This window comes from Sinohyriopsis cumingii, chromosome 1 (assembly GCF_028554795.1).
Source record: "Sinohyriopsis cumingii isolate HCF-2022 chromosome 1, ASM2855479v2, whole genome shotgun sequence".
Classification (NCBI taxonomy): domain Eukaryota; kingdom Metazoa; phylum Mollusca; class Bivalvia; order Unionida; family Unionidae; genus Sinohyriopsis; species Sinohyriopsis cumingii.
The window spans coordinates 95,635,344-95,662,725 of NC_142961.1; the positions used below are offsets into that span (position 1 = coordinate 95,635,344).

The following is a 27,382-nucleotide window of genomic DNA, read 5'->3' on the forward strand; positions in this document are numbered from 1 at the left end:
CATTGTCTCATTTTTGTCTACAGGACCCAGTGCGAGATTTTCAGTGTTACTTAAAAAAGACCGAACCGACGTGTCGAGGGCGATCACTCCTCTTCCCCTCAAGGAGGGAAAGGACGATATATAGGAGATGACACTTTCGTCCTGGTTAACTGGGTTATTCTTTCCACACATCGGGTAATAACCGCAAATCAAATGAACTTTTTGCACATTTCGGTTAACGAAGTTAGGGCATTCGCCACAATCATTGTATTTGAGAGAAACTGTTCGCTACCTGACATTATCCTATTCTGGGATGGAGATCAGAGTCTACTTTCGCGAGCTTTCATTTCATATCTTCCATCACAAAAGGCTAAACTCTTCCTGGTGGGACCTATAACAGTGAAGCAACAGGTTACCTTCCTATGTCGTTCGACAGCTACATAAAGAGGCGGCTTCGTGACTTCGCTGGATTTGCGGGAGGGAAAAACTGTTCCCTTTCGAAGCCGTTCCTCGACACATGGAGACTATTCTCCAGTCAAATTATCTAGAAGCTGTCCCATATACCTCTGGGGACTAAATGGCCTCTCCGGGGTAAAGAGATGTATCTTCCTCCACCTCTTTCATATTCTCCTACGGTATTATAATCGAGTAATGTATCTCAAAAACATAAAATTATAGCAAACTGTGTTTATTTTTCTTATCCTCCCAGCCTCCTCATCGTTACATCCATACAGAGAGCATGCCTTCCGCTCAAGTAGTAAATGAAGTAATCTCGGGACTTAGCGCCAATTCCTGTGTCAAGAGGAGATCAATCTAACTGTCAGTTATGTGGACAGAATTTTTTTAAAACTTATTAGCTTAAACAATTTAGCGTCAGAAATCTGGATTTGCAAAGTAGTAGTAGTAGTTCTCCTAAAATATTATGATCGGGTAAATATTATCGAAGAACTATATTATTTGAATACAGTTGGTTTGTTTTACTGTTTTCGCAGAACAACATTTTATTGGTATTTTTCCAACTGTCAAATGTAAATAAAGCTTCCTACCTTTAATATAATTCCCCAACAGTGAAATATTACCTGATCATCGGGTATTTCTGACCACTGAGAGAACCGCCAGGGCTAGAAATAAATTGACAAAAAGCAGACTGAAATAAAATCTTTTAAAAAAATTATGTCTTAGAACAACCCTCGGTTTTGTTGCATGAGCGTGTTTTAGTGATCACATGAAATCGACATTTTCCAAACAGTCTTTAAAAAATAACAAAATGAGTAAAGAAGCAAAGGTGAGGGCGATATAAATGCCCAGATTTGAAAGTATGTAATACTGTAGTCTTATATTTACAAATAATGTCCTGAAAGTATGTTGACATCAAGAGACATTATTTCGGCTTGAGATTAGCAGTAATAATTGCTGAACGAATGACGTCACGCTAAGAACGGTAACTCCACTAGTCTTGAACGATACGCGGGTGCGCTTTACTCGCGGGGTAAGCTGTCACTGTTTTAAGTTGTAATGAAACTGATATTTTATGTTTAAAAAACCATACGAAAAATTAGACATTTTCATTTGATACTTTTATTGTTATTTTATAGCAAAGTTTACTTCGTTAAATTGTACAAAACTATAAGATTTAGCAAAGCTGCGAATAGTTGACCGCAACCTTTTAACACTATTGGACGTTAAATTTCAAACGGGATGTAATTCACAGTATAATGACGTTTATAAATTTGTTTTACAATAGCCTGAAGATAAAAGGGTCAAGAATAATCCATGTACTAATGTCGTTAATGATTATTGTTATGTATATTTAATTGTTTGTTTTTTTAAGGTTTTTTAATTAAAATAAACATTATTTCATTACATGCTTTTGTAATGTAACATTGTATCCTGGACTTGACCTTGTCCAAAACTGAGTTTATTTCTGTTTGATCTGATTGACATTTTTAATTTTATTTTGTGTAAACAGCTAATACTTAGCTAAAGTATTCTGTCTGTATATGGGCTTAATATCAGGACTATTATTAATAGAAGAAGTACATATGTTTATTTAGGTCTAAGTTTAGGAATTTCCTTGGTGTAATCCATGTTATGGTTTTCATTTTGTAAACATCAGGATCATTCTAGTAGGTTTTTTCCATTAGGTAATGGATTTTTTTGTTATAGAAAATTCTAACTGTGACCCTGAGGTCAAGTATGGAACTGTATAATCTTGCAATTGTGAGGTCATTCGTGCTTTAACATCTAGCACCTTCAAAGTGTATATTATATGTTGTGACCAGTTGTTTGGGCTGGAATCTTTTTTGTTCAAATTATTGAATTCAAGTGATTATTTTCTCTGGAAATAAAAAATTATCTCTAATGAAATTCTTGGATAAAGACATTCACTGGAATTTATAGTGTATTCAGTCCTGGAATTACATTTTTAGGATTCAAAAAAAAGACTATTGCCACATCAACACTCTATAAGCTATAACAGACACGTCATCGCCTTCAGTTTTTTTTTTTATTTCTTTGGGACTTGTACTGAGTTTTATTTAGGACTTTAAATTATTAGGACTTGTGTCTATAATTCGTGGATTATTTTGGGATTTAATTCGCAATACCATAAGTTCTTTTTTCTCATTTTCACTTTGTATTGTAAGGAAATAAATTATTTGGTAATTTTACAAAGCTTATTGTCTTTCACTCTTTTCTGTTACTTATTTTGAGAGCATCTACTCGTAAAAAATGACGTCTGCTCCGAGAAATTGGCAAATTAATCGGTTTGAAAAACATATTCCAAACACCGACTCCGCATAATTAATAGATAGACTCGACAAATTACATTATTAAATGAGATCTTTACATTATTAAATGAGATCTTTGTGACAATACAAATGTAAATCTTCTCATTAATTGGCGAGTTAAGAATTTCATCATCATTGTCTACGCTTATTGTCTATTTCCATTATCGACAAAAAATAAAATCATCTGGTCGTTTAAGATCTCCATATTTTCATAGTGAACTGTTTAATGTTTGGGTTGTTATTGTATCATTGATTTTAATTTGTGAAGAATATAATTTTGATTATGTTCCTTAAGTTTTGCTTGAGTTATATCATTCAATTTATTGATAATTTCGAAATATCATCACAGGCATTCAACCAAATAAACACCATTATCTGTCTCGGTTTATCATTTTACTTAGTTGTAATGTTTTAACCGACGTCCGAAGAAATATTTTTCTTGCCGAATCATTGAATCGTCTAGATATTGCTTCACATATAGCAAAATAACAATTGATAGGAATCGCAATCATTAAGTCTAAAACACCTGTTGATAGGCAAGTCATTGGGCTGAATTGTATGGAAGCATGGATTACATACACCACTCCTGTCTCATTATAATTCAAGAAACTTCAGTTTATACTCCCTCTCTCGCACCCCCACCCCCGCCGCTCTCGCTCTCTCTCTCTCTCTCTCACACACGCACGCACGCACGCACGCACACACACACTTACATACATACATACATACATACATACATACATACATACATATATGGTATGACAGTATTTTTTGTCTTTTAGGTGTCAACGGACGCATCTATTTGATATCTTTGCTAACTTAAAAGGTTCCAGCTATCATATGAATAGCCCTCTTGGCTGGCAACAGTGATGTCGTCTGCACCAACGATGAGCGGTAGCAACCTCTTAATCGAGTAATCTTGCAGCTATATCCACCAAGCAGTCTTCCATTAGAATCTTGCAGCTATACCCACCAATCAGTCTTCCATTAGAATCTTGCAGCTATACCCACCAATCAGTCTTCCATTAGTCTTAAGTGTGTGTTTTATCCTAAAAAACGTAATCGATGATAGAGATTCAGAGTGGACCAGATTAACCATACGATGGGACACAATGCACACAACATCAAGATGGGACACATGAACCACAGCAGTATGGGACACAATAATTACAACATCATGGGAGACATTGGATACATGAATCAAACTAATATTGGACACAGGTTACATATGAACCAAAGCAACATGGGAAGTATGGGACACATGAACCACAGCGACATGGAACATATGGGACACATGAACCACAGCGACATGGAACATATGGGACACATGAACCACAGCGACATGGAACATATAGGACACGTGAACCAGAGAGAGATGGAGCGTATGGGGCATGAACACGTGGGTCATATGGATCATGATATGCATGACATGGGCTACAAGGTAGATTTAGCATTCTGAAGCATAGCTATATTGTCTTGAAGCGTTTCAATTATACATTCCCTCCATCATCTCCTACCCCTTTCCGCGAAAGGTTGAAAATGCTAAAGTTTTGTTCGTTTACGTAATCATGGCTTGGTGTGATATTTAATTTCGCATGAACATCTGAGAGGTGATCTCGTGTCGAGATACTTCGAATAAAGCGCAGTGCCAAGAGAAACACGACGGCGATGGACCCAACCTGTTTTCTGCGTTATTTGCACCGACACTTATCTGATCACGAGTCTCGCAAGCAAACCATTGACCATCGTTGCTGCCTAAATCATTATGTAATGCTTTGATTGTGTTTCTCTATCGCTGTAGAAGAATCTGCACTACATCACCAACTAACGCAAATGTATGCATATATGAAGGAACAGAATCAAATAAGTTTCACACTCCAGTTTGTTTGATTCCATTTTTCAGTCACAAAGTTATGCTGCATTTTCACTTGTACAAACACTCCGCATGCCTGCTGAGTATGTGTTTTGCATGCTTTAACATAATCTGTACTGAAGTCAACATATTATTGCTATCTTCTTTTCTATTCGAATATGTTTCTCTCCTTATTGAATTTATTCACAAATCTTGTTTAACATCAGGTGAAGGGGAGGGGAGTGGTCTAAGCCCCTAATCACCACACATAACGAAACTCTTGATATCACACATGCATGGTTTTGTTTCACATTTGTGTGATTTACCATTAAGCCTTTCCATGCCAAATATGAGTACTTCGTGCAATACAAAATTCTACCCATATACCTAATACAAAAAAATCATTCCTCTCTCAAATTACTGGACAAATACACCTTATATATCCAGATAATTCTCTATGTTAAGAAATTGGGGAGTGTCTATCATAAAGTCTCGCGATTATTGTAATTATGACGTCTGCTCCGAGAAATTTGCAAATTAATCGGTTTGAAAAACATATTCCAAACACCGACTCCGCATAATCAATAGATAGACTCGACAAATCGAATGAAACTATAATTGGAGATATCAACACAAATAGCACATACCCTATGTCTATTATTATTTTGCCGGAAAACACACACACACACACACTGCTTTCAGAATTTAAACCCGTTATCGTTATGTACTCATGGTTCTGAAATAGCGTACCTGTTGTGATCACTCTCGCTCGATAGGTGTAGAGATCAGATTGCAAGGAAGGCTTCATATTCTCTTTGAAAATATGAACTCCCACGCGACCTCCACCCCTCTCAACGGAGGATAAGCCCAGGATCTGAAAGGTTTGTTATTTACTAATCTTTTTAATAACACCATGCTGTATACGGTTACTCTCCTTCTATCAGCGTGTATCCCGTTTATGCAACAAGGATATTTGTAACGGACGGATGGATATATTTCTCTAAAATTTTATATGATATTTTGGTAAAGTCGATGAAATATCTTTGAAATAGATATGTTATAACTCGGGCTTTCCCGGATTCCTTATTTACTTACAAAGATGAACGACCTGACCAGCTGAACTGAGCATGTGACAATTCTTCTTGAGGTGACAGGATGACTGACGTTCGAATAAAATCATTGTAAGACCTAAACGTACTGTTATTATTATAAATCTAGCATAAAATAATTTTAGTTGGACCTTAAGACTTTATTTAGTGTCTCGTAGACTACATGTGATATCTGATATATTTTATTACCTTCTTATAAATTGTGTCAGATGATCAGATATATATGTTTAGCTTTATGCATACAAATTGATCAGATAATTTTGTAGAAAATGCTAAATAGGTTTATACTATGTATAATTTACAATATATCGTTTAAACTTTTTGAAAGCTATCTGATATGCTAGTATTTAAAGATTGAAAATAGATAAACAATTTCATGTACACGCCTAGTAAAAATTATAGGTTGTCTTAAACATTTACTGAAATATCTTGCAGGGCTTTATGGCCGGACTTTTTCTAAATAAATTTAAATTTTTGTTGCCGAAATTACAACATTTTTAAATCTAGTCAACGGCGAAATTAAAAGACCTCGGTAAAAAACATTGAAAAGTGATATAATCTATAGGATGTAATTGTTATTTATTTTCTTAAGTTTCAGTGTATTATGATCTTTCAAAATTATCCAAAATTTCGCAGTTTCTCCTCAAAATGACATTTTTCCATTAAATCAACTATGCCATACATTCGTCCGAAATACTGAAATCTAGCTTGGATTGAATATAAGACACCAGTCGATTGTTATGAAGTCGCTCAGCTTAATTCTTGACAAATGAAAATAAAATCAACGTGATTTGATGAACATTAACATGTCCTCAAAGAAATACAAAAATGAACATAGAATTTAGACGTACATTTTAATTTCTAGACTCCATGAGAGAAAAGATACAAAATAAAGAAACAAAATTGCACTTAAAACAGATTGGCACAGGTCAGAATTTGCAGCCACGAAACAAATTATCATAAGTGGCACATGGGAGAAAAGTAAATATTTATATTAAAAAATTTCGAGAAATTATTTAATCACTTGTTGAAGCCCCATGTAGTTTAACGTATCATTTTCAGCCATTCTTTACCACCAAGACTAATGCTGCGATGTTTTTGCATCAATGGCCCACCGACACTCAAGTTGGTAAGTAGACGTGAGAGAGAGAGAGAGAGAGAGAGAGATCTTTAACGTAGCTTTCAAAAAAATTTCAATCACATCTCTACAATGTCTGCAGTGTGGCAGTTTATTGTGATATCTAGCACTGGAGTATCATGTCTCAAACATGTTGCATGTTGTCCCACTAAGTCACATTATCCTGACACCAGGCCGACCAGTCCTAACACTAACCACTTAATGCTGAGCGCCAAGCAAGGCAGTTGTTTTTCTCCATTTTTATGTCTTTGGTATGACTCGGCCGGGGTTCTAACCCGCGACCTCCCGCATCCGAAACGGACGCTCTAACCACTAAGCCACCGGAACGGTCTGGTAAGTAGACCCGATTTTGATTTGCTTCATTAAAATCGATTGGGAAAAAAATATTACCCTGAAATAACTAAAATATGGAGACTCACAACACTATGAAGGAAACTGAATATTGCAGAAATATAAATTATTCAACTCCATTCAAACAACTATCGAAGGCTAGTTGATAAATTTACGGGGTTGGGTGTTTGTTTTGTTTTTTCATGTAAACGAATTGTTTAAACAGTAAGTGCTACTTTTTAAATAATACGTTTCCTTTCATGTATTCATCATTAACGAGCCATACTTCATGTATCTTGACTTTGAGTTATTTAATTGTCAGTTTCTGTGAAATATCAGTCTTGTCACCTACTAAAGATATTTTACGTAATGTCTAGTGAGATCACAAATATCAGTTACAGGTAACAGCATAAACTCCTAAAGGACTATATTTGCTAACATTTCTTTCCATTTAGGTTACGCTTATGTAATAACATAGTTCTCATCTGAGCAGCAAGAGTCCTGGATAGTGCAAGAAGTAATGCGCTAGCTTTACACTTACGTGATCCCAGGTTTAATCCTTGGTTCTACTGCTTCCAAGTCTGGTTTTTTCGAATTTCCTCCACTAATACAAGAATATCAAAGCCTTCGAGAGCGTTATGAATAAGCTTACAGAATTTCATTTTTATCTGAGCAACAAACCAACAAAACTCCATACACAAATATATAGTAGATTTATGTTGTTGTTTTGGATAAGTATAAAAGTAGGTTAACGTACATATGTGTAGGCACAAATAACAATTGTGACAAAAAGCACTATATATTTTACCAACGCTGGCAACCTCGTCATATGGATTTGAAGTATGTAGCTAAACTTCATGCATAATAATCTCCTTTGTTTACTCTTTGAATGACATGCAAGAAGGACACGAAACTCTGTGAAATCAATCAGAAAATGTATATGCAATCTGCAATCAGCATCTGATCTGTACTTTGCATTTAAAACTCAATATATCAATTATCAAGAAGGTGTTGTTAGTTATCTTCATAACCACACGCGTCTGACACGATCATAAGTTGAAACTAATCGCGGAAAAATAGATGCGGAAGAAAAGACAAACTAAAGAATACGTCTCTAAAGGGATAGCTAGCTATGCATCGATTTTGATATTTGCTAGACCCTACATAATCAGTATCCTGTTTTGGCATTACAGTGTTAGTCAAAAATACAAAAACTAAGAAAATGTTTTCAGTTAGCTAAACAAAATAAATTTATTTTCTCCACAGTCTGCATCTAGACATACCTTCCTTGCGTACATGGGCGAGATATTTGCCCATGAGCTCGTTGCCATTCATGCAGAGAGCGATATCAGCACAACTCGATGCTTGTACCTGTTTTAGTGCCTGAGTAAGATTATTTTTTGTTAAAAAGGATGCAAATATGACAAATGAAGATCAGTTATTAACCACTTATTTTATTTTTGTTGAATTTCACAGGGATTGTCACCGCCTTGATAGCGTCTGTAATAATTGCCGTCGCATTGGAATGTCTACAGGAATACAGCAGAATTGTATTTCTGAGAATTAGTACACGAAGAACTGGGTAAATATTTTTCAGTTCCTTGTATTTCTTCCTGTTGCCAACTCCCTCCTGTTATTGCTCCTCCTCTCCTTTAATTTATTCCTAGGTCTTCACGTTTTCTTAAAATAAGCAGTTTGGTTGACTGGATGTTTGAAATATAGTATTCCCATATAGATAATCTGTGCAAAGCAAATAGTTGTGAACCGTACTGGTTCCTCCCCTTTACAGAAGATAGAGTAGCATTTTAAATATTAGTTCGCTATGCAACAAAGTTCATTGTTAGTGAACGGTACGTATCAAAGTACCCCCATGCATCTCCACATACTTTCGCAGTCAGCTTATCCCATGCACCTCCACATACTTTCGCAGTCTGATTATCCTGATGTTAAATGCCATTCGCTTGTTGGTAGCGGCCCCGTGTGGACGAGTGGTTTAAAGCGCTCGCCTTTACTGATAACTGCCATCTCACCTCCGTCCGCATGGGTTTGATTCACGGGTTCGTTCAGTGTGGGTATTGAGAAAGCGGCCAGTAGCTTCCTGTGGGCCGGTGTTTCGTTTCCCAGTTTCTTCGTCCAACAGTATGAAATAGAGTTAAACACCAAAACAACAACTTTTTGGTAAGTTTGTTCATACACTGGAAAACTGAACTTGGAACAGCATGGCGGCTTTCGGATAGCCTGCTGAGTAACAAATCTTTTCATAACGAGATTAAGCCAGAAATCACCCGAAGCTATATCAAGGAGGAATGGGGGATGTGGCGATATTAGGATGCTGAGCTCCGTCAGGATATCTGTCACTATTGGGAATTCATACGGTGTGCATTCATAGATTATGTGGATATCTCGGGTATCTGTGCGCGGACGGGTGATTCCATGGTGTTTCACAAATTGTTTTTACTATCCTTAAGACGGTGTCAGGAGTAGGGTTCCTTTTATTCACTGTTTACAAAAAAAGAACTGCTCAAAATCTATGTATAACAACGACGTATGTAATTTCTTAGTATTAAAGCCTTAGAATTGACAAGTAAGCGTGTACTTAACTTCGTACGCCTGAAGATTTCAAGCGAGAGAGAAATAAAGAGAAGAGGCGGAGGAGGAGAATATAATAGTTGGTAGATGGTACTATCATTTCTCTTCACTTAATGGAAAATATAAAATAAAACATTAGTTTCTGCGATCATCATCAAGTTGCTACATTTTTAAAAAAGTTGTATTACAGTATACCCATATATCTCTCTCTCTCTCTCTCGCATGCCTACATATATATCGTGTGCAAGAAAATGAAAGTTATTTTTTGAAAGTCGACACTTCATTCAGCAATCACATGTTGAACAAAAAGACATACGATATATATTCTACTCCACCTTTATAGTTACTGCTCTTTTTCCTTAAAAATGTTTTCATATGATTCCATTTTATAAATAGCGTTTGTGCTTAGCATCCCCTAAATTAGACATTAACATAAATTTTATTTGAAATATCAAATCTTGCATAATTTTGTTTCAAAGTATCGATCTAAATATAACAGATTTTGCTAGCAGCAATACTAGAATATAAAACGTGACTGGCAAAATGCATTGGCATAATAAAATTTGATTTCGGAAATCTCAAAATCTACTCCAATCTAGGTTCTACAAAAGCCGACACCAAAATCATTTCATAGCAACACATTTGTAAAATAAATGTCTCATCGTTTCTTCTTCACTATTACCGAAAGAACACCTTTTATCAGCTTTAAAAAAATTGAATGAGAAACAATTTTGTAATAGGTATGTTGTTGTTAATTCAAAACCGGAGCTACCATAATTTTGTATCCTAAGTAATTTTATACGGAATCAAATATGCTTTATTGCAGCAACCTATATCTTTTCGAAAGTTCCATTTCCTTGAAAGAAAGCTTTCTTGATCTTTGGGACACTGAAAAAATAAATTCACTCAACTGTTAGGACTATATATCTCTGTGCATCCTTGTCCTCAGTAGACCTTCTATATTCTTCGGAAAAGAAAAGAGACAAATTTTTTTCTCATCGTGAAAATTTAATATTTTTTTAAGTATAACCTGATTGCACTTATGATACCACAAAACTGTGTAATCTGTGTTGAAAATTCATATAACCCGAAAAACCTTTGATAAAATAACTATAAATTTTGCTCATCAAGGAAATTATATATAAATATTACCCCACTTCGCCAACCACGATCGATACGTTGTATATTTTTCCAGACACGCTATTGTGAAATTTCAAAACAAGTTTGTATCTTTTTCGATGGTCATTAATTCTGCCTATGTTACCATACAATCTTCCAAACACTTTTTTAAAATTTAATTTCGGATATTTGCAATATTTGCAAATCATTTAATTGAAAAAAAGTGTAATACAATAACTCATATCTATATTGAGAATAATTAATCTGCAAACTCTGTACCAAAGATATTTTAAAAGATTATACAAAAGATACTAAATGTTACATATGCAATCCACTTTCTTCTAACGAATTAATATGGGATGTTCTGTTTATTTTATCAGGAACGTTATTCCACATAAATCTATAAAACGGTATTTTTTTCAATTTGCTTTTCGATTCGGTAACATTAAGAATAAATTTGTCGGTTTAGATATAGCCATTCTTTTCCCATATATTGTTTATTTACATTGTTTCCATTCCTGTAAAGGTTTTTGTATATCTCATTTTTCGTTTTCAAAACTAATTTCTGGAAAATGTAGGCACCCCTTTAGATCCTAAATTTGCACACGTATTTGTCCGGGAATTTATTAATACCCCTATTTTATCAGTTTTATTTTGTTGATATTTACTTTTGATCTCGACATCGATGCAGTCAAGTTTGTTTCTACCTGGCGTTCAAAGAGCTTTGTGATCCGTCTAAAAAGACAATGATGTGTCATTACTATATCGTGTCAGTTTCTTTTATATCCATTTATGCATATCCATTTAAACCGCTCCGGTGGCATAGTGGTTAGAGCGTCCGCCTCGGATGCGGAAGATCGCGGGTTCGACCCCTCCCGAGTCATACCAAAGAGTTTTTATAAAAAAAGGTACTAACACCTGCCTCGCTAGGCGCTCAGCATTAAGATGTTAATGTTACCACTAGTGGGTGTATGGATAATGTGACTGGGTGGAACATCATGATACATGTCTGCGGCATGATGCCACAGTGCTAGACATCACTATATACTGCCACACTGCAGACATCGTAGCTATAAGACTGATTTTTTTTAAAGCTACGTAAAAAATCTAAATCACACACACACACACACACACACACACACACACACACACACACACAAATGACTTTAGTATTGATTGTTCCTAACCATACTTTCACAACCTTCTGCTACTGATGACAATCACGTCCAGTATCAAAAACTGCGATTGAAATCCCTTGTTAAATTGTGCACATCGAAAGTTGAATATCGTCGAGGAATGGTTAGACCTATAGCTGGGACATATGTATGTATTCTTACCTTCAACAAAACTTAAACTTTCTTCATTATCAAGTAAAATCTAAACGTTCCATTTTAAAAGGATTGCTCAGAATCCAGTAAACTTTTCAATCTCAAAATTTTAAATTCTCCACGGATCACAAAGATGCAGTTCTTTTTCAGATCCTTTCCCCTATCCATTGCATTCCGCTTTTTTATTGTTCTGTATCTGTATTGTTACGACTGTAGATCTTAAACTATGTAACAGACCGAAGCGAAACCAATAAGTTCAGTAAAACTAGCAAATAATTTATTTATTTACGTTACAGAGTGAATATTTAAAAGACACAGTATTGTGAATTAAATCTCAAATAATCCTAGATGTCCTATCACAAGTACAAAAGAACCGATTGTTCCGAATAAATTCAAATAGTCTTGAATGTCCTGATATACCATATGATAAAACCCAGACTGTCTGTGAGCGACCTCTCAGTAATTCTACAGCAGTGTTTTAATCCAAAAAGACAATGAGTATTTTGCAATTCTAATGAATAATTTTAAATAAACTGTGATCATAGATTCCCAAAGACTGATCTGAACGTAGGAGTGAAGATTTTAATTACAAAACCTCTGTTGATGTAAAAACTGTCACCTGAGCTATGAAGCAACAGAATGTTCTGGAAAACTAATCGTTTCTAATGGAAAAATTCACGAATTCGTAAACAATGTCAGACTTAAGCTTAAATTTTAATTATAATAGGCCAAATAGGTCAAATTGGTCCATGCAGCGAAATCAGTCCACTATACTACTAAGATCATGGAAAGTTCCAGCTGCAAAGAGCTCTTCGAGATTACTAACAAGCTGATGTCAAGGAACAAATCTATACCACTTCCAACTACCTTCTCTCCAGTTGACATTCCGGACCTGTTTGCAAATTTTTTCCGTGACAAAGTGCAAACTATTAGAGATAAGCTTGACACCACAATTTCAATTGACTCGTCGTCACCATACAGTTGGGATACATAATTTGAGCGGCAACCATTAGCAGCATTTGAACCTGTCTCTATGGATTTTGTTGTTGTTGTTGTGGGGTTTAACGCCATTTTTCAGCACGATAGGCTATACATGGCGGCCAGTATTAATGGTGGAGGAAGAACCCGGAAAACCCCGGAAAGAACCACCGACCCACGAGAAGCTACTGGCAAGCTTTCTCACATGCCCACATTGGCTGAATCTTTGACTCGAACCGCCGCAGACAGAGGTGAGATGGCAGTGATCCGTAACGAAGAGCGCTTTAGACCACTCGGCCACTCGGGGCCCATCTCTATGGATTTTGTACGTACAATCCTGATGAAGAGTGCACCAAAGTCATGTGAACTTGATCCAATTCCAACATCACTGCTGCTTGAGTGCTTAGATCCAGTATTGCCTTCACTAACTGATGTTATTAATACGTCTCTCTCATCACGGGAATTCCCATCATTTTTCAAAACTGCCATTGTAAGGCCTCTGCTGAAGAAATCAACACTAGACCATAACGATTTAAAGAACTACCGCCCAGTTTCTAATCTCCCATTCATATAAAAAATCTTAGAAAAGGTTGTTCTATCCCAGCTTGTATCTCATCTAAATTCAAACAGTCTTTTAGCAATGTACAATCTGCATGTCGCCCTCGCCACAGTACTGAAACTACTCTTCTAAAAGTAGTTAATGACATTCTCTCGGCGTTGGATAGCGGAAAGATTACAGTTCTCACCCTCCCTGATTTGTCTGCAGCATTTGACACAATAGACCATGATATATTACTTCACCGTCTCCAGCATGTATTTGGCATTCATGATACAGCCTTACTGTGGTTCAAGTCCTACATGGTCACCAGGACACAAATTGTATCTGCAAATGGAATACACTCCAGCCAAGTTGATCTATGTTGTGGTGTTCTCTTCATTCTGTACACTCATTCGCTCTCAAGTGTCATAGATCATCATCCAGTGTCTCACCAATTGTACGCTGATGACACCCAAATATATAAATTTATATATATATAAACGTTAATTATTGGTAATTGACTCAACTGCTTCACAACATATTGGTGAATTTTCATTTGGGCAATACATATTAGTAAGCGTTATTTATTGATTGTTAATTTTCTTAGAAATAGTAATTTTATTTCTTTTCCTGTCTCGAAATATGTTTGTGCCAAAACTAAAAACAATATTTATATCCTAAATCTGTTCAGTATATGTTTCTGTGAAATGAATATCTTGAATGGGGAATTTTTTTCTTAAAAATTCATACTCACCTTTCGTTTTTGCCTCTGTTTTAGTCCCTGTGTATTTCAAGAGAAAATACTAACCATTTTCAAATAAGTGTAAAATAAAAGTAAATTTAAAAAAATATATTCGTACAATATAAATTGCAGATATAGCAATAAAGATTTATATGCCCGTAAAAGATTCCTGAAAAAATCTTAAAATGTTTACGTAGAAAAAGAGAAAGACAAGTAAAGGTGTACACCTTAAGATTATAGGAAGAAAAGATACACAAATCATAATCAAATCAAAGTTTGCTTCAAGTTTTTAATGTAGCTCACTGTCAGTTTTATTTAAAATCTTTTGATTTGCAATAATCCATCTAAGAAATTACATTTATGCCCTATTCACTTTTATGATTAAAAGCTAAAATACTGAAATTTAATTATCACTCCAGTAATAACGCATGAATCACCATACAGGATTACTGTAAGCTATGTTAGTGTTTGTAATTAACCATTGTTTGTGTGTATCCTGTACAAATAAATAAAGCAATAAACGAAGAGACATTATGCTACTTATTTTAGCGTCTTTACAAACGGTACTTGTTAACAGCACATTTCAGATCAGGGAAATTAATTTTCGAAGTTTGATATACCTGGAACGGACACGTGTGGCCTTAATAAACAAAATGTCTGAACCAACTCAAGCAGGAACAAAGTGAAAAAAATATACCCCACTGCCCAATTTTTCATAAATATTTTACGAAAGAATTTCTTCACTAGCTTTTATATGAAGATTTGTTTCGTAAACTCTAAGTCAATCTGTTTCTCAAACCCGAGAGAGAGAGAGAGAGAGAGAAGAGAAAAGAAAGGAAGTTCAATCCTCTTGGAAGAGGTGTCACTTGATGATGTTGAAAATACAGCTACATGTTTGAGAATCTTGGCTTGCGAGGGTAGGGGATCGAGCTGTAAAGACAAAAGTCTGTTTGAGCTTCTGGCCAGCAAAACTTTATTGAAATACTCAGCATATAAAATTACATTCCAATATCAAACTACAACAAGCTCAATTTGCGGATATAAGAAATACATATAAACTACGATATTCTTTCACTTACCATCATCATACTTGTATAATAACTGCCGTTTAGAATGTAATACTGATAATTAAATGTCGAATAAATTCACGATAGCAAAAGAATCTAAAATTCAATATTTCAGACTAATACTGTAATTGAAATATATTTTACTGAATTTATTCCAAAAAGTCAACATATTAAACTATATTATTTAAAGAGTATTTTATTTCTAAATTAACTATTCATGAGTATGAAGTTTGTAGCGAACTTTGCTTTTTACTATAATCAATAATATAATTACAAGCAAATACAAGTTCTTCAAACAAATTAACTTTCTAATAGATTATGTTAAATAATAGTAAAGAAATATTAAAATAATCTAATATTTAAACATACTGATGTTAGGTTAACATCTTAACGCTAAACATTCTTATAACACTAAAAAGTCTTATACTATGAAAAATTGTTCATAGATCATAATCTTACCTGTAAAGACAAAAGTCTGTTTGAGCTTCTGGCCAGCAAAACTGGTGTCGGCCGGTGGCTGGGGCTTTATATACCAGTTTCTTAAGACAACGCCAAATATGGCGTGCTCCTAGTTCTTGCGATGGCCAGAATCTCAAAGTGAGGCTTCGTAGTCTCTTACAGATTATTGTCTAGGTCTATGTACATTATTACGTAGGTACTTCTGCAAGATCAGCACATTTGCCCTCTATATGAATCTTTGGAATCTGTCTAGTTCATCTATTTACGTAACCTAATGAATGTACTTTTTTTCTGAGTCTGAGATACAAGCACTGTGTGTATAAGACGGTTCGTACTTGATCATAATAGCGTAATCATTGTTGAATAGTAGTATATAATTGTAACAACGAATAAATGGATTCAATCTCAATATATTTTAATAGAAATTTACTTTCAATATAATTTATCAACTTACGTTTAATACAATTTAGAGAAAAATTCAATCTTATTACTTGTACTAAAAAATTCTGTCCTAATAAATATATCACTTTACAAAATATTGCGTCAGATATCCATGAAAAAAAAAATCCCGTAAAACAGATCATACAGTTATACAGTTGTAAAGGTATGTACCAATATGCCGAAATAGATAATTCTGATATACCCACAAAAACTGTCTGACCTGTTAATAGAAAGTCTTTATACCTATCTTTCCATCCGTCCAAGTTCGATGAATACCAGGAACCACTTGCATCATCACTTTACTTACTAGTCCATTAATCACAGGTGCATCATACCAAACTTCAGTATACAGTTATGTATCTGCTCTTTCGTGAAGCACAATATGCAAAGCACATACACCTCACTGTTTCTTACGAAATTATGATTTTTACATATTAACTATAATTTTTAATGTAATTTTGAATCTTCACGAAATAATTTAAATGACTACTTTGCCCCATGGTTGCTAAATCTGTTGCAATGGTTACTCACATTCTTATATCGTTCTGCAATTTTACGAACACCTTGCAATCATATCCTCATAAACTTTCTACATAGTTTGTTTTTCCTTCTATCTCTCTTAAAAGGATTCCGGATCCCTTAAATGCTTTCCTTTTCTGTAGTACCTTCAGTTTGTTCATAAGCCTCATGAATCGGCAAATTGTCAGTCTATTTGCGTTTTCATCACATTGACCCAGTCGGTGAGCTATACTAATACAATTTTGTCCACTCTTGATGTTTAGCTGATTTACATAAATAATGTATGACTTTCTCCGTATTCGGTTAGGGGTTTCTTCCTTATCTGAGTATTCTATCCAGTCAATAGCGGCATGAATTGGAGGGGAGCGCCGTCGTGAGCTCGTTTTTAGCTGAAATTTCATGATACTTCACCTCAGTTTAGTGTAATTGGGACAATTCTTGACAAAACTTTGTATTTTACAAGGGAAGGGAGGTTCGCAAGCGACATAAACTGTTCTCTGTAATGAAGCAGGGGCGCCACTAAAGAACATTGCCCAGAGCGCCTCAGTACGGGTACCACTAAAAATATAACCCGCGGTCGACTCTAACCAATGCGCCGCCACTGCGTACAGTTAATGATTTTATTCCGGGTTTATTGATTCAAGTCATCTAATCTCTTCTTCAGTGAAGCATTCGCAACACACTTTCCATCGTTTTCCTGCCTGATTATTTTATTTTCTGTCTCATGCCAATCGAATATTTCTGTGAAGAACTTGTTCTCCTGCCTAGCTTAAACAAATTCTCCACATAAATTGTCCAAATCATTCCGCACATCCCCAATCGCTTTTGAAATGTTCATTTGATGCCGCTTTTCTAGAGCTTTGAAGACGGCGTCCAATTTTAGGATGCATTTTTGCTCAAGTTCATCTATTTTCCAAAATTAAGCGATTATGCCTTGGTAAATGAACATTCACTGTCACATTATACATGTATAATGCGCACTTCATTGCAGGTAAAAAGCTATTAAGTTTTCCAGCAATATGGTCCTTTTAAATTTTTAACAATATATAAAATGCAAACTGTTTGTGTACATTTTAAATTGGCACATAAATGATGAAGATATATTATGACATGTTAATCAGTGACATTGCTACTCACACCATTGGGGCCATGAATATCCGAGTGGGCTAAAGCGCTCGCATTTACCGATCACTGCCATCTCACCCAGGTCAATGTATATTTGAATCTCGGGCTCCGTCAATATCAGGATGTGAGAAAGCTTGCCAGTCCCACGGGTTGGTGGTTCTTACCGGGGTTTTTGGGGTTCTTCCTCCACCAGTTGTATTGGTCACCATGTATAGCCTGTGGTGTGCTGAAAATGGCGTTAAACCCACAACAACGCACACTCATACCCGTGCTTCACGTCCTCGAAATGAATGACCGACTCAGATTGGTGAAAAATACATGTTCCGAAAAATCCTTCTTTCAGATTGAATTATCATTAACTGGAGAAAGAAAAAAAACAATCTTAACATGTTCGTGGCGATCTTGACGTCTCCAAGACTTTGGACGCACAAAATGTAGTGACGCTAGCTGAAATCAGGCACAGGTACCTGGGCGACTGGGTCATTTACACCGAAAATGTGTATAAAACTATATTGACAGTCTTTTTTTGTCTCTAGAGGAAACGACCTGACCCAATCTTATATAAACGTTTCTGGTCACTCATTTCATATTGGCAAGTAGCTGTTGGGCGATTTCATCTCGAGTCTGTTTTGATCAGCTTTCAACAAATGCGTGTTCCATCTTGCACAAACCTTTCTGAGCTTCAACCCGGTTCATCAGCATCTTAGAAACTGCTGACGAATTAACGTATCGAGCACCTTCAGTTTATCAAAGTCGGCCTTCATTTCAGTGAGAGAGTACCCCACAAGCGCCCTGGTCTTTGTATGCTTTTTATACAGTAAGAGAATTGTTCTCCTTCTCCGACAACACCCACTAGTTCAGATTGTTAGCACTTGAAAAGCTCGTCATGCCAGGTTGGAAATGTCGATTTTGTATTTCAGTTGTTCCTGGGTTGTGCACTCTTAACCTCGCAATGTTAGTTCTTTAAAAGAATGCCTTTCAGGTTTGAAACATAGAGTCTGTACTGTACTAAATCCTTGATTATGCTCCCACAAATTCAAAATGTTAGTTCTGCAGGGATTTGTTTTTCCGACCAGACTGATTGGTCTGTAAAAACATGAGACCTGAATACAAGGCAAAAGATGAGAAACGGTAATACAGATAACAAATTCATGTAATTAGTGAAATAACCAATCATATGCAAATAATAACAGTTGTGATGTGCTGTTTAAAAGAAAAAGATTCCTTGCAGTTCATTTGTTGGAGTGGATGTTGGCATGCCTTGTCATATAGCTTCAATCTTGAACCATCCAAAAGTCTGGAGTGTAAAATCCACTAGTTTATCAGTGTGCGTAAAGCAGGATGATATGGAGGACGGACCTAAGATTGCATGGTTTAGGATGAAAATACAACACAGCCGGGATTAATCGGCTTATGTTTGCATTATACCACAGGGTATGACTGGGACTTGCTGTAGTTGCATGTCAACAGAGTCAAATGTTAAATGTTTGCTACAAAATATAAATGGTATTATACTGCTTGACTCATATCTTTACTACAGTTTTCAAGTTGTTTTCATACTACGTGATTCGTATGTTTACTACTTTTCAAAATAGTTTCGTACCACTTTAATCGTTAATCGTATGTTTATTATAATTATCAAGATGGTCTTGTGCTACTTATCTCATATTTATTACTGTTATCAAGTTTCGAGTCTCGGACTTGGCTGATGTGGGTATGTGAGAAAACATAACAGTAGCTTTTCATGTGTTGGTGGTTCGTACTGGGGTTCTCCGCATTCTTCCTCCACAGGTTATACTGGCCGCCATGTATAACTTTTCATGTGCTTAAAAATGGCGTTAAATCAACAACAACAACCGCAACTACAGTTATCAAGTTGGTCTTGTAAAACCCGATTTTCATTTTGCACCCATACATCATGGTATGCAACTGTTGCAAACTTAATTAATTCAGTTATTCTTGCGCCATATTGAGCAAATTAATGGTTTTTAGTACCCACCTGACGCTCGTTACGGTTACTGTTTGACCTTTATACTGGCTGAACTCAATAGCTTAGGTCTTTGAGACTAAAGGAATAAACGACACCACTTCTCCATAACCAATCTTACGCTTTGTGTGTGTGTGATTAGGATTTTTAACGTGGCTTTAACAATTTTTCAGTTATATTGCTACGATGTCTGCAGTGTGGCAGTTTATAGTGATGTCTAGCACTGGGGCATCATGCTGCAGACATGTAGTATGATGTCCCACCCAGTCACATTATTCTGACACCAGGCCGACCAGTCCTAACACTAACCTCTTAATGTTGAGCGTCTAGCGAGGCAGCTGTTAGTACCATTTTTGTAAGTCTTTGGTATGACTCGGCCTGGGTTCGAACCCACGACCTCCCGCTTCCGAGGCGGACGCTCTAACCACTAGGCCACCTAAGCGGTACACATTGCGTAAATACTCTTGAAAGATTTGACAGAATCAAGACTTGAAATTAGGATTGTTCTCACTGATCAACAGGATCAGGACTTTAAATCAAGAGAAGAGACGATAAGAATTCTTTATTTCAGACTGCATAGTCCATACATCTAAATTCAGATATAAAATAAATGTATTTTGAACATTAAAGATCATAAGTGCAAATATACAGAAACATCTACTACTTCAGAATGTGTCCGGCATTGTTTACAATGAAATTATGTAATACAATTAATGCGTAATTTGTTCCATCTATCTACAATCTGAGAAAACACACACTTTTTAATGACTTTAACACTGAATACAGTATAGTTTACAAACATGTTAGTGGCACTGTTCCATCTTGGAAGGCTTTAGTAGAAACCCAAGGGTATTATTATTATTATTATTATTATTATGACCAGTAACTTGTTTTCTAAACTTTGTCAACAGAGGAACGCAATACATTGCGCAGCAATAAGATTTGAAATATCTAACTGTGATACTCAAAGACAGACTTAGGATTGTTCTCAATGATCCACAGGATCACCATAATTAGATAATAACTGGCCCTATATAAATTTCACTAATCTCGATAATAGTAACCCGCGCACTTTCCTATTTATAATCAGTGATCAGCATCACATTCATTTCTTGGCCATAGATGAACAAATTGTATTCGTTTTTTGCAGACTTTTTGGTATACTCACTTTTTTTTTACTTGATTATATTTACTATCGTGTTTTTTTTATTGTCTTCTAATTGGACACTTCGGTGGCGGCTGCGCACATTGCAAGAACTTTCACATCGTTCCAGTTATCACCTTAAACGGAAATGTGAATGTTTATCAACAATGTTCTATACTAAAACCTGTCATGTACAATTCAGCATTATTCCATAAGCTGGCCAACACGACCTTTTCGGATTTGCCACGTTTGGAGCTAGCCCGACACCTTGATGATTTTTTATCATCAGTATTGAAGTTATTGTATTGGTTAGGGTACCAGGATTGTTGACAATAGCACCCTTTTGTACATGATGCATGGTCATTTCATGTTTCAAGCAATCATACGTCATCAAGTGCGGTCTGGGCGGGTACCCAGATCACGCAACAAACAGATCACTTAACCATGAAAGTGAATACCATTCCATATTTATAGCCGACACAAGACCACTTGTTAAGTTATGATAGCGACCGGCGGAGATTCTAACTGATTTGACGGATTTGTTTGGGTTTTAGTGATCCGTCAAGAACATCTACTGTATAGAATTGGCGCCCCAGTGACTGTGGTTTCTTGTTGGTAGAGGTAATTTGTTCGATGTTATTGCCATTACTGGCAGAACGGACCATGAAGATAATGGTATAACATTGAAACGAAACGATGTTGTTTCTGAAATTGTTGGTATATTAACTTTCATGTGTAAGGTGAAAGTACATATGTAATGTATCTTTGCATCATTTGTTGACGATTTTATAAAACGTTCAAAGATTTTGAGCATTTCTTACCCTGACAGGATCATGCTAGCCTGATTCAAAATTGATGCTGACTGTTTAATTAAAGTCGTGTGCAGCCATTCGACCATGAACTTTTACTCATTCTTGTTTCTTGCAGGTCTGGTAGATTCGGTTCTGATCTGTATGATTTTGTTGAGAAGCTTTTCATGAGCGTCTTGATGATGATTAGGGTGATAGCTGGATATCTCCTAATGTTGTCAGTCATGACCATGAACGTTTGGATTATGATATGCGTATGTTTGGGCGCCACACTTGGGTACGGACTCGGAAAACCAATCGTAGCTTTGGTTGTATACAAACAGAAGCCATTACCTGCAAAGCAGAAGGAACTCGAAAGTATATTACTTAAAGATACGAAAGGTGAAATGTTAAGTCCTTCACCAGAAGTGAGATACAAATCGACCAGCAAAGTGATCTCAGAAACGGGCTTCAATGAAGAGAGCATGCTTATGGTGCAGTAGAAAAGCCCTCTGCATTAGTTAATTAAAGCCACTTATGAAATTAATTAAAACAAAAAAATTCACAGCGAAGGAGAGTTCTAAGAACTAAAAAACACTGATGGAAAAGAGAATCTCAGTGTCGATGTATTTATTTAAAACTTGAATATGCATGTGCACATATTATTAAAGTATTATTGGGCAGAAAATACAAGTAAACAAAACATAACGAAGAATGACATTTAAATCACGATCGGCGCAGCTTCTGCTTCTTCCGTCAAACCAAAGTAAACAGCACAAACATATTGCTCAGTGAAATACGCAGCCTACGCAGACTAAATAATATGTGGATTAAATGTATTCAAACTAATATATGCATTATTCGCTGAAAGTAGTTTCTTAATCATATTTTTAATGACCCAGTGAACCAATGCTTTATTTTCACATACGCAGACACGTAGTATTTCGTCAAGTGATCCCGTGGTTTCATTGTGAATTCGCTCAGTGTTTAGCGTGACAAATTCGCGACGGTAGTGATCAAGTTCGAATCGGCTACTAAAGTGTATCTCTGGGCAAGATACCGTGCGTAGATCAGTTTGCAGAGCGTCAGACATTTAATCCTAGGGTAGCATGTTCGTCACCTGCCCAGACCAGTCTGGGTCGTCTACCTCGTAGTGATTTTGGGAAAGGTACTCGTCTTCCATTCCTGGACCTGATATAGCTTATAATGTGATCGAAGTGCCGTTAAAAACCAGCCAGCCAAGCAAATGTATCAGAACTAAGTAACCTTCATCTGTTTCTGTAAAGTAAAGCATCAAACCAAACCAAACCAAACCATTTCATGGTTATTCATGGTCACTTGCACGGCTAGGAGAAAGAAAATGCAAACAAGCAGCAACAAAAAACCAAGCAAACGGCAATTTAACCTACACGTAATGTTGTATCCCTTGTAATTGTTGACACGTGAACAAAACTTTTGTGAAGTACCGAACACTTTACTTGAATCTACCTGATTTGATTATTGTGTATATTATACTTGCTTCACTTCCTTCTTTTACTGAATGACGTAGTAACGTATCTGTACATGTATACCATACACCAATCAACGTAAACCTAAATATGTCACCTAAATGTCATTTCATGATTCCTAGGCAGACCTGGGCCAAGGATGTTAAATATACTTTGATTTAAATGAACTGTGTAGATTCTGATTTCTCGGCGAGTTTTTAATATAGCAGACCTGTTTCTATGTTGTTGGCGGTAGAGAGTATATTTAATCGGGTCAATACGGTTAGCGAGATACCATTGACACGAACCATTTCTGTGGAGGAGAAACGAATAATTTAAGTATTCATGAGATTGCATGAATGTATCATATTGCATCTTTTATGTAATTTTATATTTTATTTGTATTTCGTTTCATTTCTGTATTAATAGTTGGTAATCACGTATGTAAACGATATATTTCCAATTTATTTGTTTTCTTTTTATTGGGTTTGAATGCAGAGCTTGGGGTGGGGAGGTCCAAAGATTTGAAATAGTATGTCACTAAGTTCAAACTATAATTACAATTATTGCTGCATAATTTTTCATGTTTATGTTTAATAAAATCTTAATCTTTTGTAGACATGATTGAGATATATTTTTTTCAAATGCCGCAGTGCTTCAACATGCTTCATGTGATGGAAGATCAGGGTCTGTTTTGTTTGCAGTTTGACTCGACTTATAAACAGTTTGACTCGAATAAACAGTTTGACTCGACTTATAAACAAGTATATACTGAGAAAAAAAATAAGTGTTTAAACGCCAAGCCATATATCTTGCTGCTCCTTTTCAACGCCCCATCTGCCATTGTAGACTAGGCCATGAAACTAGCTGCCCCTCTTCAAGGCCCCACCTGCCATTATAGACTAGGTCAGGAAGCTAGCTGCACCTTCTCAGGTCCTATCTGCCATTGCAGACTAGGTCATAAAACTAGCTGCACCATTTCAAGGCCCCCTTTGGCATTGCAGACTAGGTCATGAAGCTAGCTGCCCTTCTTCAAGACCTCATCTCCCTTGACAGACTAGGCCTTGAAACCAGCTGCCCCCTTTTCAACGGCTCACCTGCCATGCAGATTATCAAAGTTAATATGCACATAATATATCGGGTGATTAATCTTAAACAAACTTGCACTTGTGTCGATCTCTGGATTCGTCTGTTGTAATTATGTACACCTTCAAAATATGATCTCTTTGTTTATAAATATAAAGTGGAAATATATATCTTTATCAGAGTGATGAAAACTCAATAAATGCATCATTAATTAACATGTATATTAAAAGTTAATTGACAGCTGATGTAATAGATAAAGCAACATCAAAATGAACAAAGACCTTCCATTAAGTTGCACAATGCTTCTCTCGGAGCAGATATATTGTGACCGTCCTCCCGTACGAATCTATTATATATATATATATATATATATATATATATATATATATATATATATATATATATATATATATATATCCGCTCCGGTGGCCTTGTGGCAGCAGCAGGGAGGGCGAACAGACCAAGGAAATCGACGGACCAAAAACATCTCCACGGAAATCTAATCCGGAGAAAGATTCTATTCACCGAATAGATGCTTCCTGAAAGAGTTACATCGCTATTGATCCTCAATCAAATAAACAACACTTAGTTCGGAAGATCTAGCTGCAGAATAATATGTTCATTGATTTTATTTTATTTTGATTACATTTTGACGACAGACCATATTGAGACGCCCTCCCTGCTGCTGTCGTATTTAAATGAATTTTTGAGATTTTCGTCGTTAAAATAAAATAAAATAAAATAAAATAAAAATAGAATTTTAATTTCAAGATACAAAATGAAAATAAAATAACATGGATGTTGGAGAATCACTTAGTGCAAAAATAGCACGAGAACGATTAAAAGCAATCGAAGAATATTTGCCAGTGCAAAAATAAGTCAAAAAGAAAATACAAACTATCAAAAGAGCAAAGGAAGGATTTGCCGAGACAACGCAGGAATTATTCAAACCAGTTACCAAAGCAACTGAAAAGGCCTTCATAGGTGACATAAAAGATCCTGAAGTAGCTAAAGAAGTAACAAAGGAAGGAATCCTACCTTTGTTGAAAAGAATTGAAAAACAAACTATCGCGAAGACTTCTCACACTGACAAATTCAAGGATGATGAAGTAACAAGAATAAGAGCAATAGCGGATATTGATGCTCTTGCTGAATTCGCTCATAAATCATTCAATGATCGAAAAAATATATTGAAACCTGAACATGCTAATAGCGCCCCTGGTCGCGACAAATGGTACAAATTACTCTACTATGTGTATCGCAATATCAGCAGAATTGAGGGTGATTATGTCGATTATATCAATAAAGCAAAAAGATTGGCGTTGATAGAGCATCGAGCGGCAAAACCTCAACCTGTGGCACCTCAACCTCTGGCACAACCTCAACCTGTACAACCACGTAAACCTAAACCACATGAATTATTTACTGATGATACTCTTCAAGATATCAAAGATCCAAATAAATTGATCAATATAGCTAGGAATTATGATGATCGACAAAAATACGTGAATCCTGAATTCATTACCACATTTAAATTTACAGAAAGGAATTGGCCACAATTGTTATATGCTGCATCCAAGAGATCGGAAACGGTAAACCCAAAGGATCCAGATTATAAAAACTTTATTGATGCAGTATCTCAACCTGTACAACAACCCGCGCAGGTAGATATTCCAGTTGATCAATCAACAATGCAAGGGATAAATCCTAAAGGGTTTTTCTACGCTGCTGCCTTAAAAGAAATTGGTGATATAACCAAAATAGGTCGTATTGCTGCATTTGGATATAACGAAAACGACAGATATTTGCAACAAAAATATCGAGACAAAATTGCTGATGCTGATTGGATTCCTGTTGTATTTTTCGCTGGAAAAGATACCAAAATCGATCTATCCGATAAAGAATACATGGAATTCAGAAAAAAATATATACAGATACAGACAACCTTCATCGGTACAACCCACACGACCACAATCACCGGAGGAAGAATTTCAGGATGCACCTGAAACACAAAAAACAGGTAGTGGATATATCATTTGTCCGGATAGTGTTGTTAACGATGTATCTCGACTGGAGGTTCTTTTTGGAGGAAAACGAGCTGGAAATAACTCACTCGAAATAATTAACGAAGCAACTGATATATGTCGAAGATTGTTTCAAGGAAAAGTCATTGATGTACATATTTATCGCGATCTTATTAATGAGCTTGTGTATGATTATCACAGCGATTGAATAATTACACTATAAATAAAATGATTGTTCACAAGAGTCATCAGAGAGCGATACAGGTTCGTATCGCAAACTCTAGATTACCCATATACAAATTTAGATACGGATTAGGGATAGGTGATTCTATTATTAAATTTTTCACGCGAATAGCTCCTAAGGTTGGCTCGCTAAGTAAGCAGCTGCCATCGAAAGCTATAGGACTTATTCGCGATAAAATCATACGTCCCGTTGGTACCGCATACGATACCATCAAAGAGCGAATACTGAAATTGGTAAGCGGAAAACCTAATTTACCAATCACCGCCGAGATGCCCCGGGCTATCAGTAAAATCATAAATGACGCAGCTGATCAAAAACTAAAATCGTTAACACTAGGACAAACACAACCCTTACAACAGTTCAGTCCAATACAACAAGAGACCGGCGGTACCTCTGCATTCGGAGGGCGTCTTCGTTTTAGACGATAAAGATATTTTATAAAAAACATGTTCTCGTGGACAACCAATGAAGTTTTCAAAATGGATGAGCCAGTAGAGAGAGATGATTCAGTACGAGATTA

The 27,382-nt window shown here is 36.0% G+C and overlaps 1 protein-coding gene across 2 annotated transcripts in view; it reads left to right on the plus strand.

The window, feature by feature from the left end:
* LOC149807378 (uncharacterized) overlaps positions 1–24,125 on the plus strand; it is a 35,791-nt gene extending 11,666 nt beyond the window's left edge. For both annotated transcript variants that reach the window (XM_089965963.1, XM_089965970.1), the window contains exons 2-5: positions 3,551–4,209; positions 6,792–6,858; positions 8,674–8,779; positions 22,161–24,125. In XM_089965963.1, the coding sequence (XP_089822089.1) occupies positions 3,871–4,209; positions 6,792–6,858; positions 8,674–8,779; positions 22,161–22,524 (876 nt within the window). In that variant the 5' untranslated portion in view covers positions 3,551–3,870 and the 3' untranslated portion in view covers positions 22,525–24,125. The remainder of the gene's footprint in view (positions 1–3,550; positions 4,210–6,791; positions 6,859–8,673; positions 8,780–22,160) is intronic.
* The last annotated feature ends 3,257 nt before the right edge of the window (positions 24,126–27,382 follow it).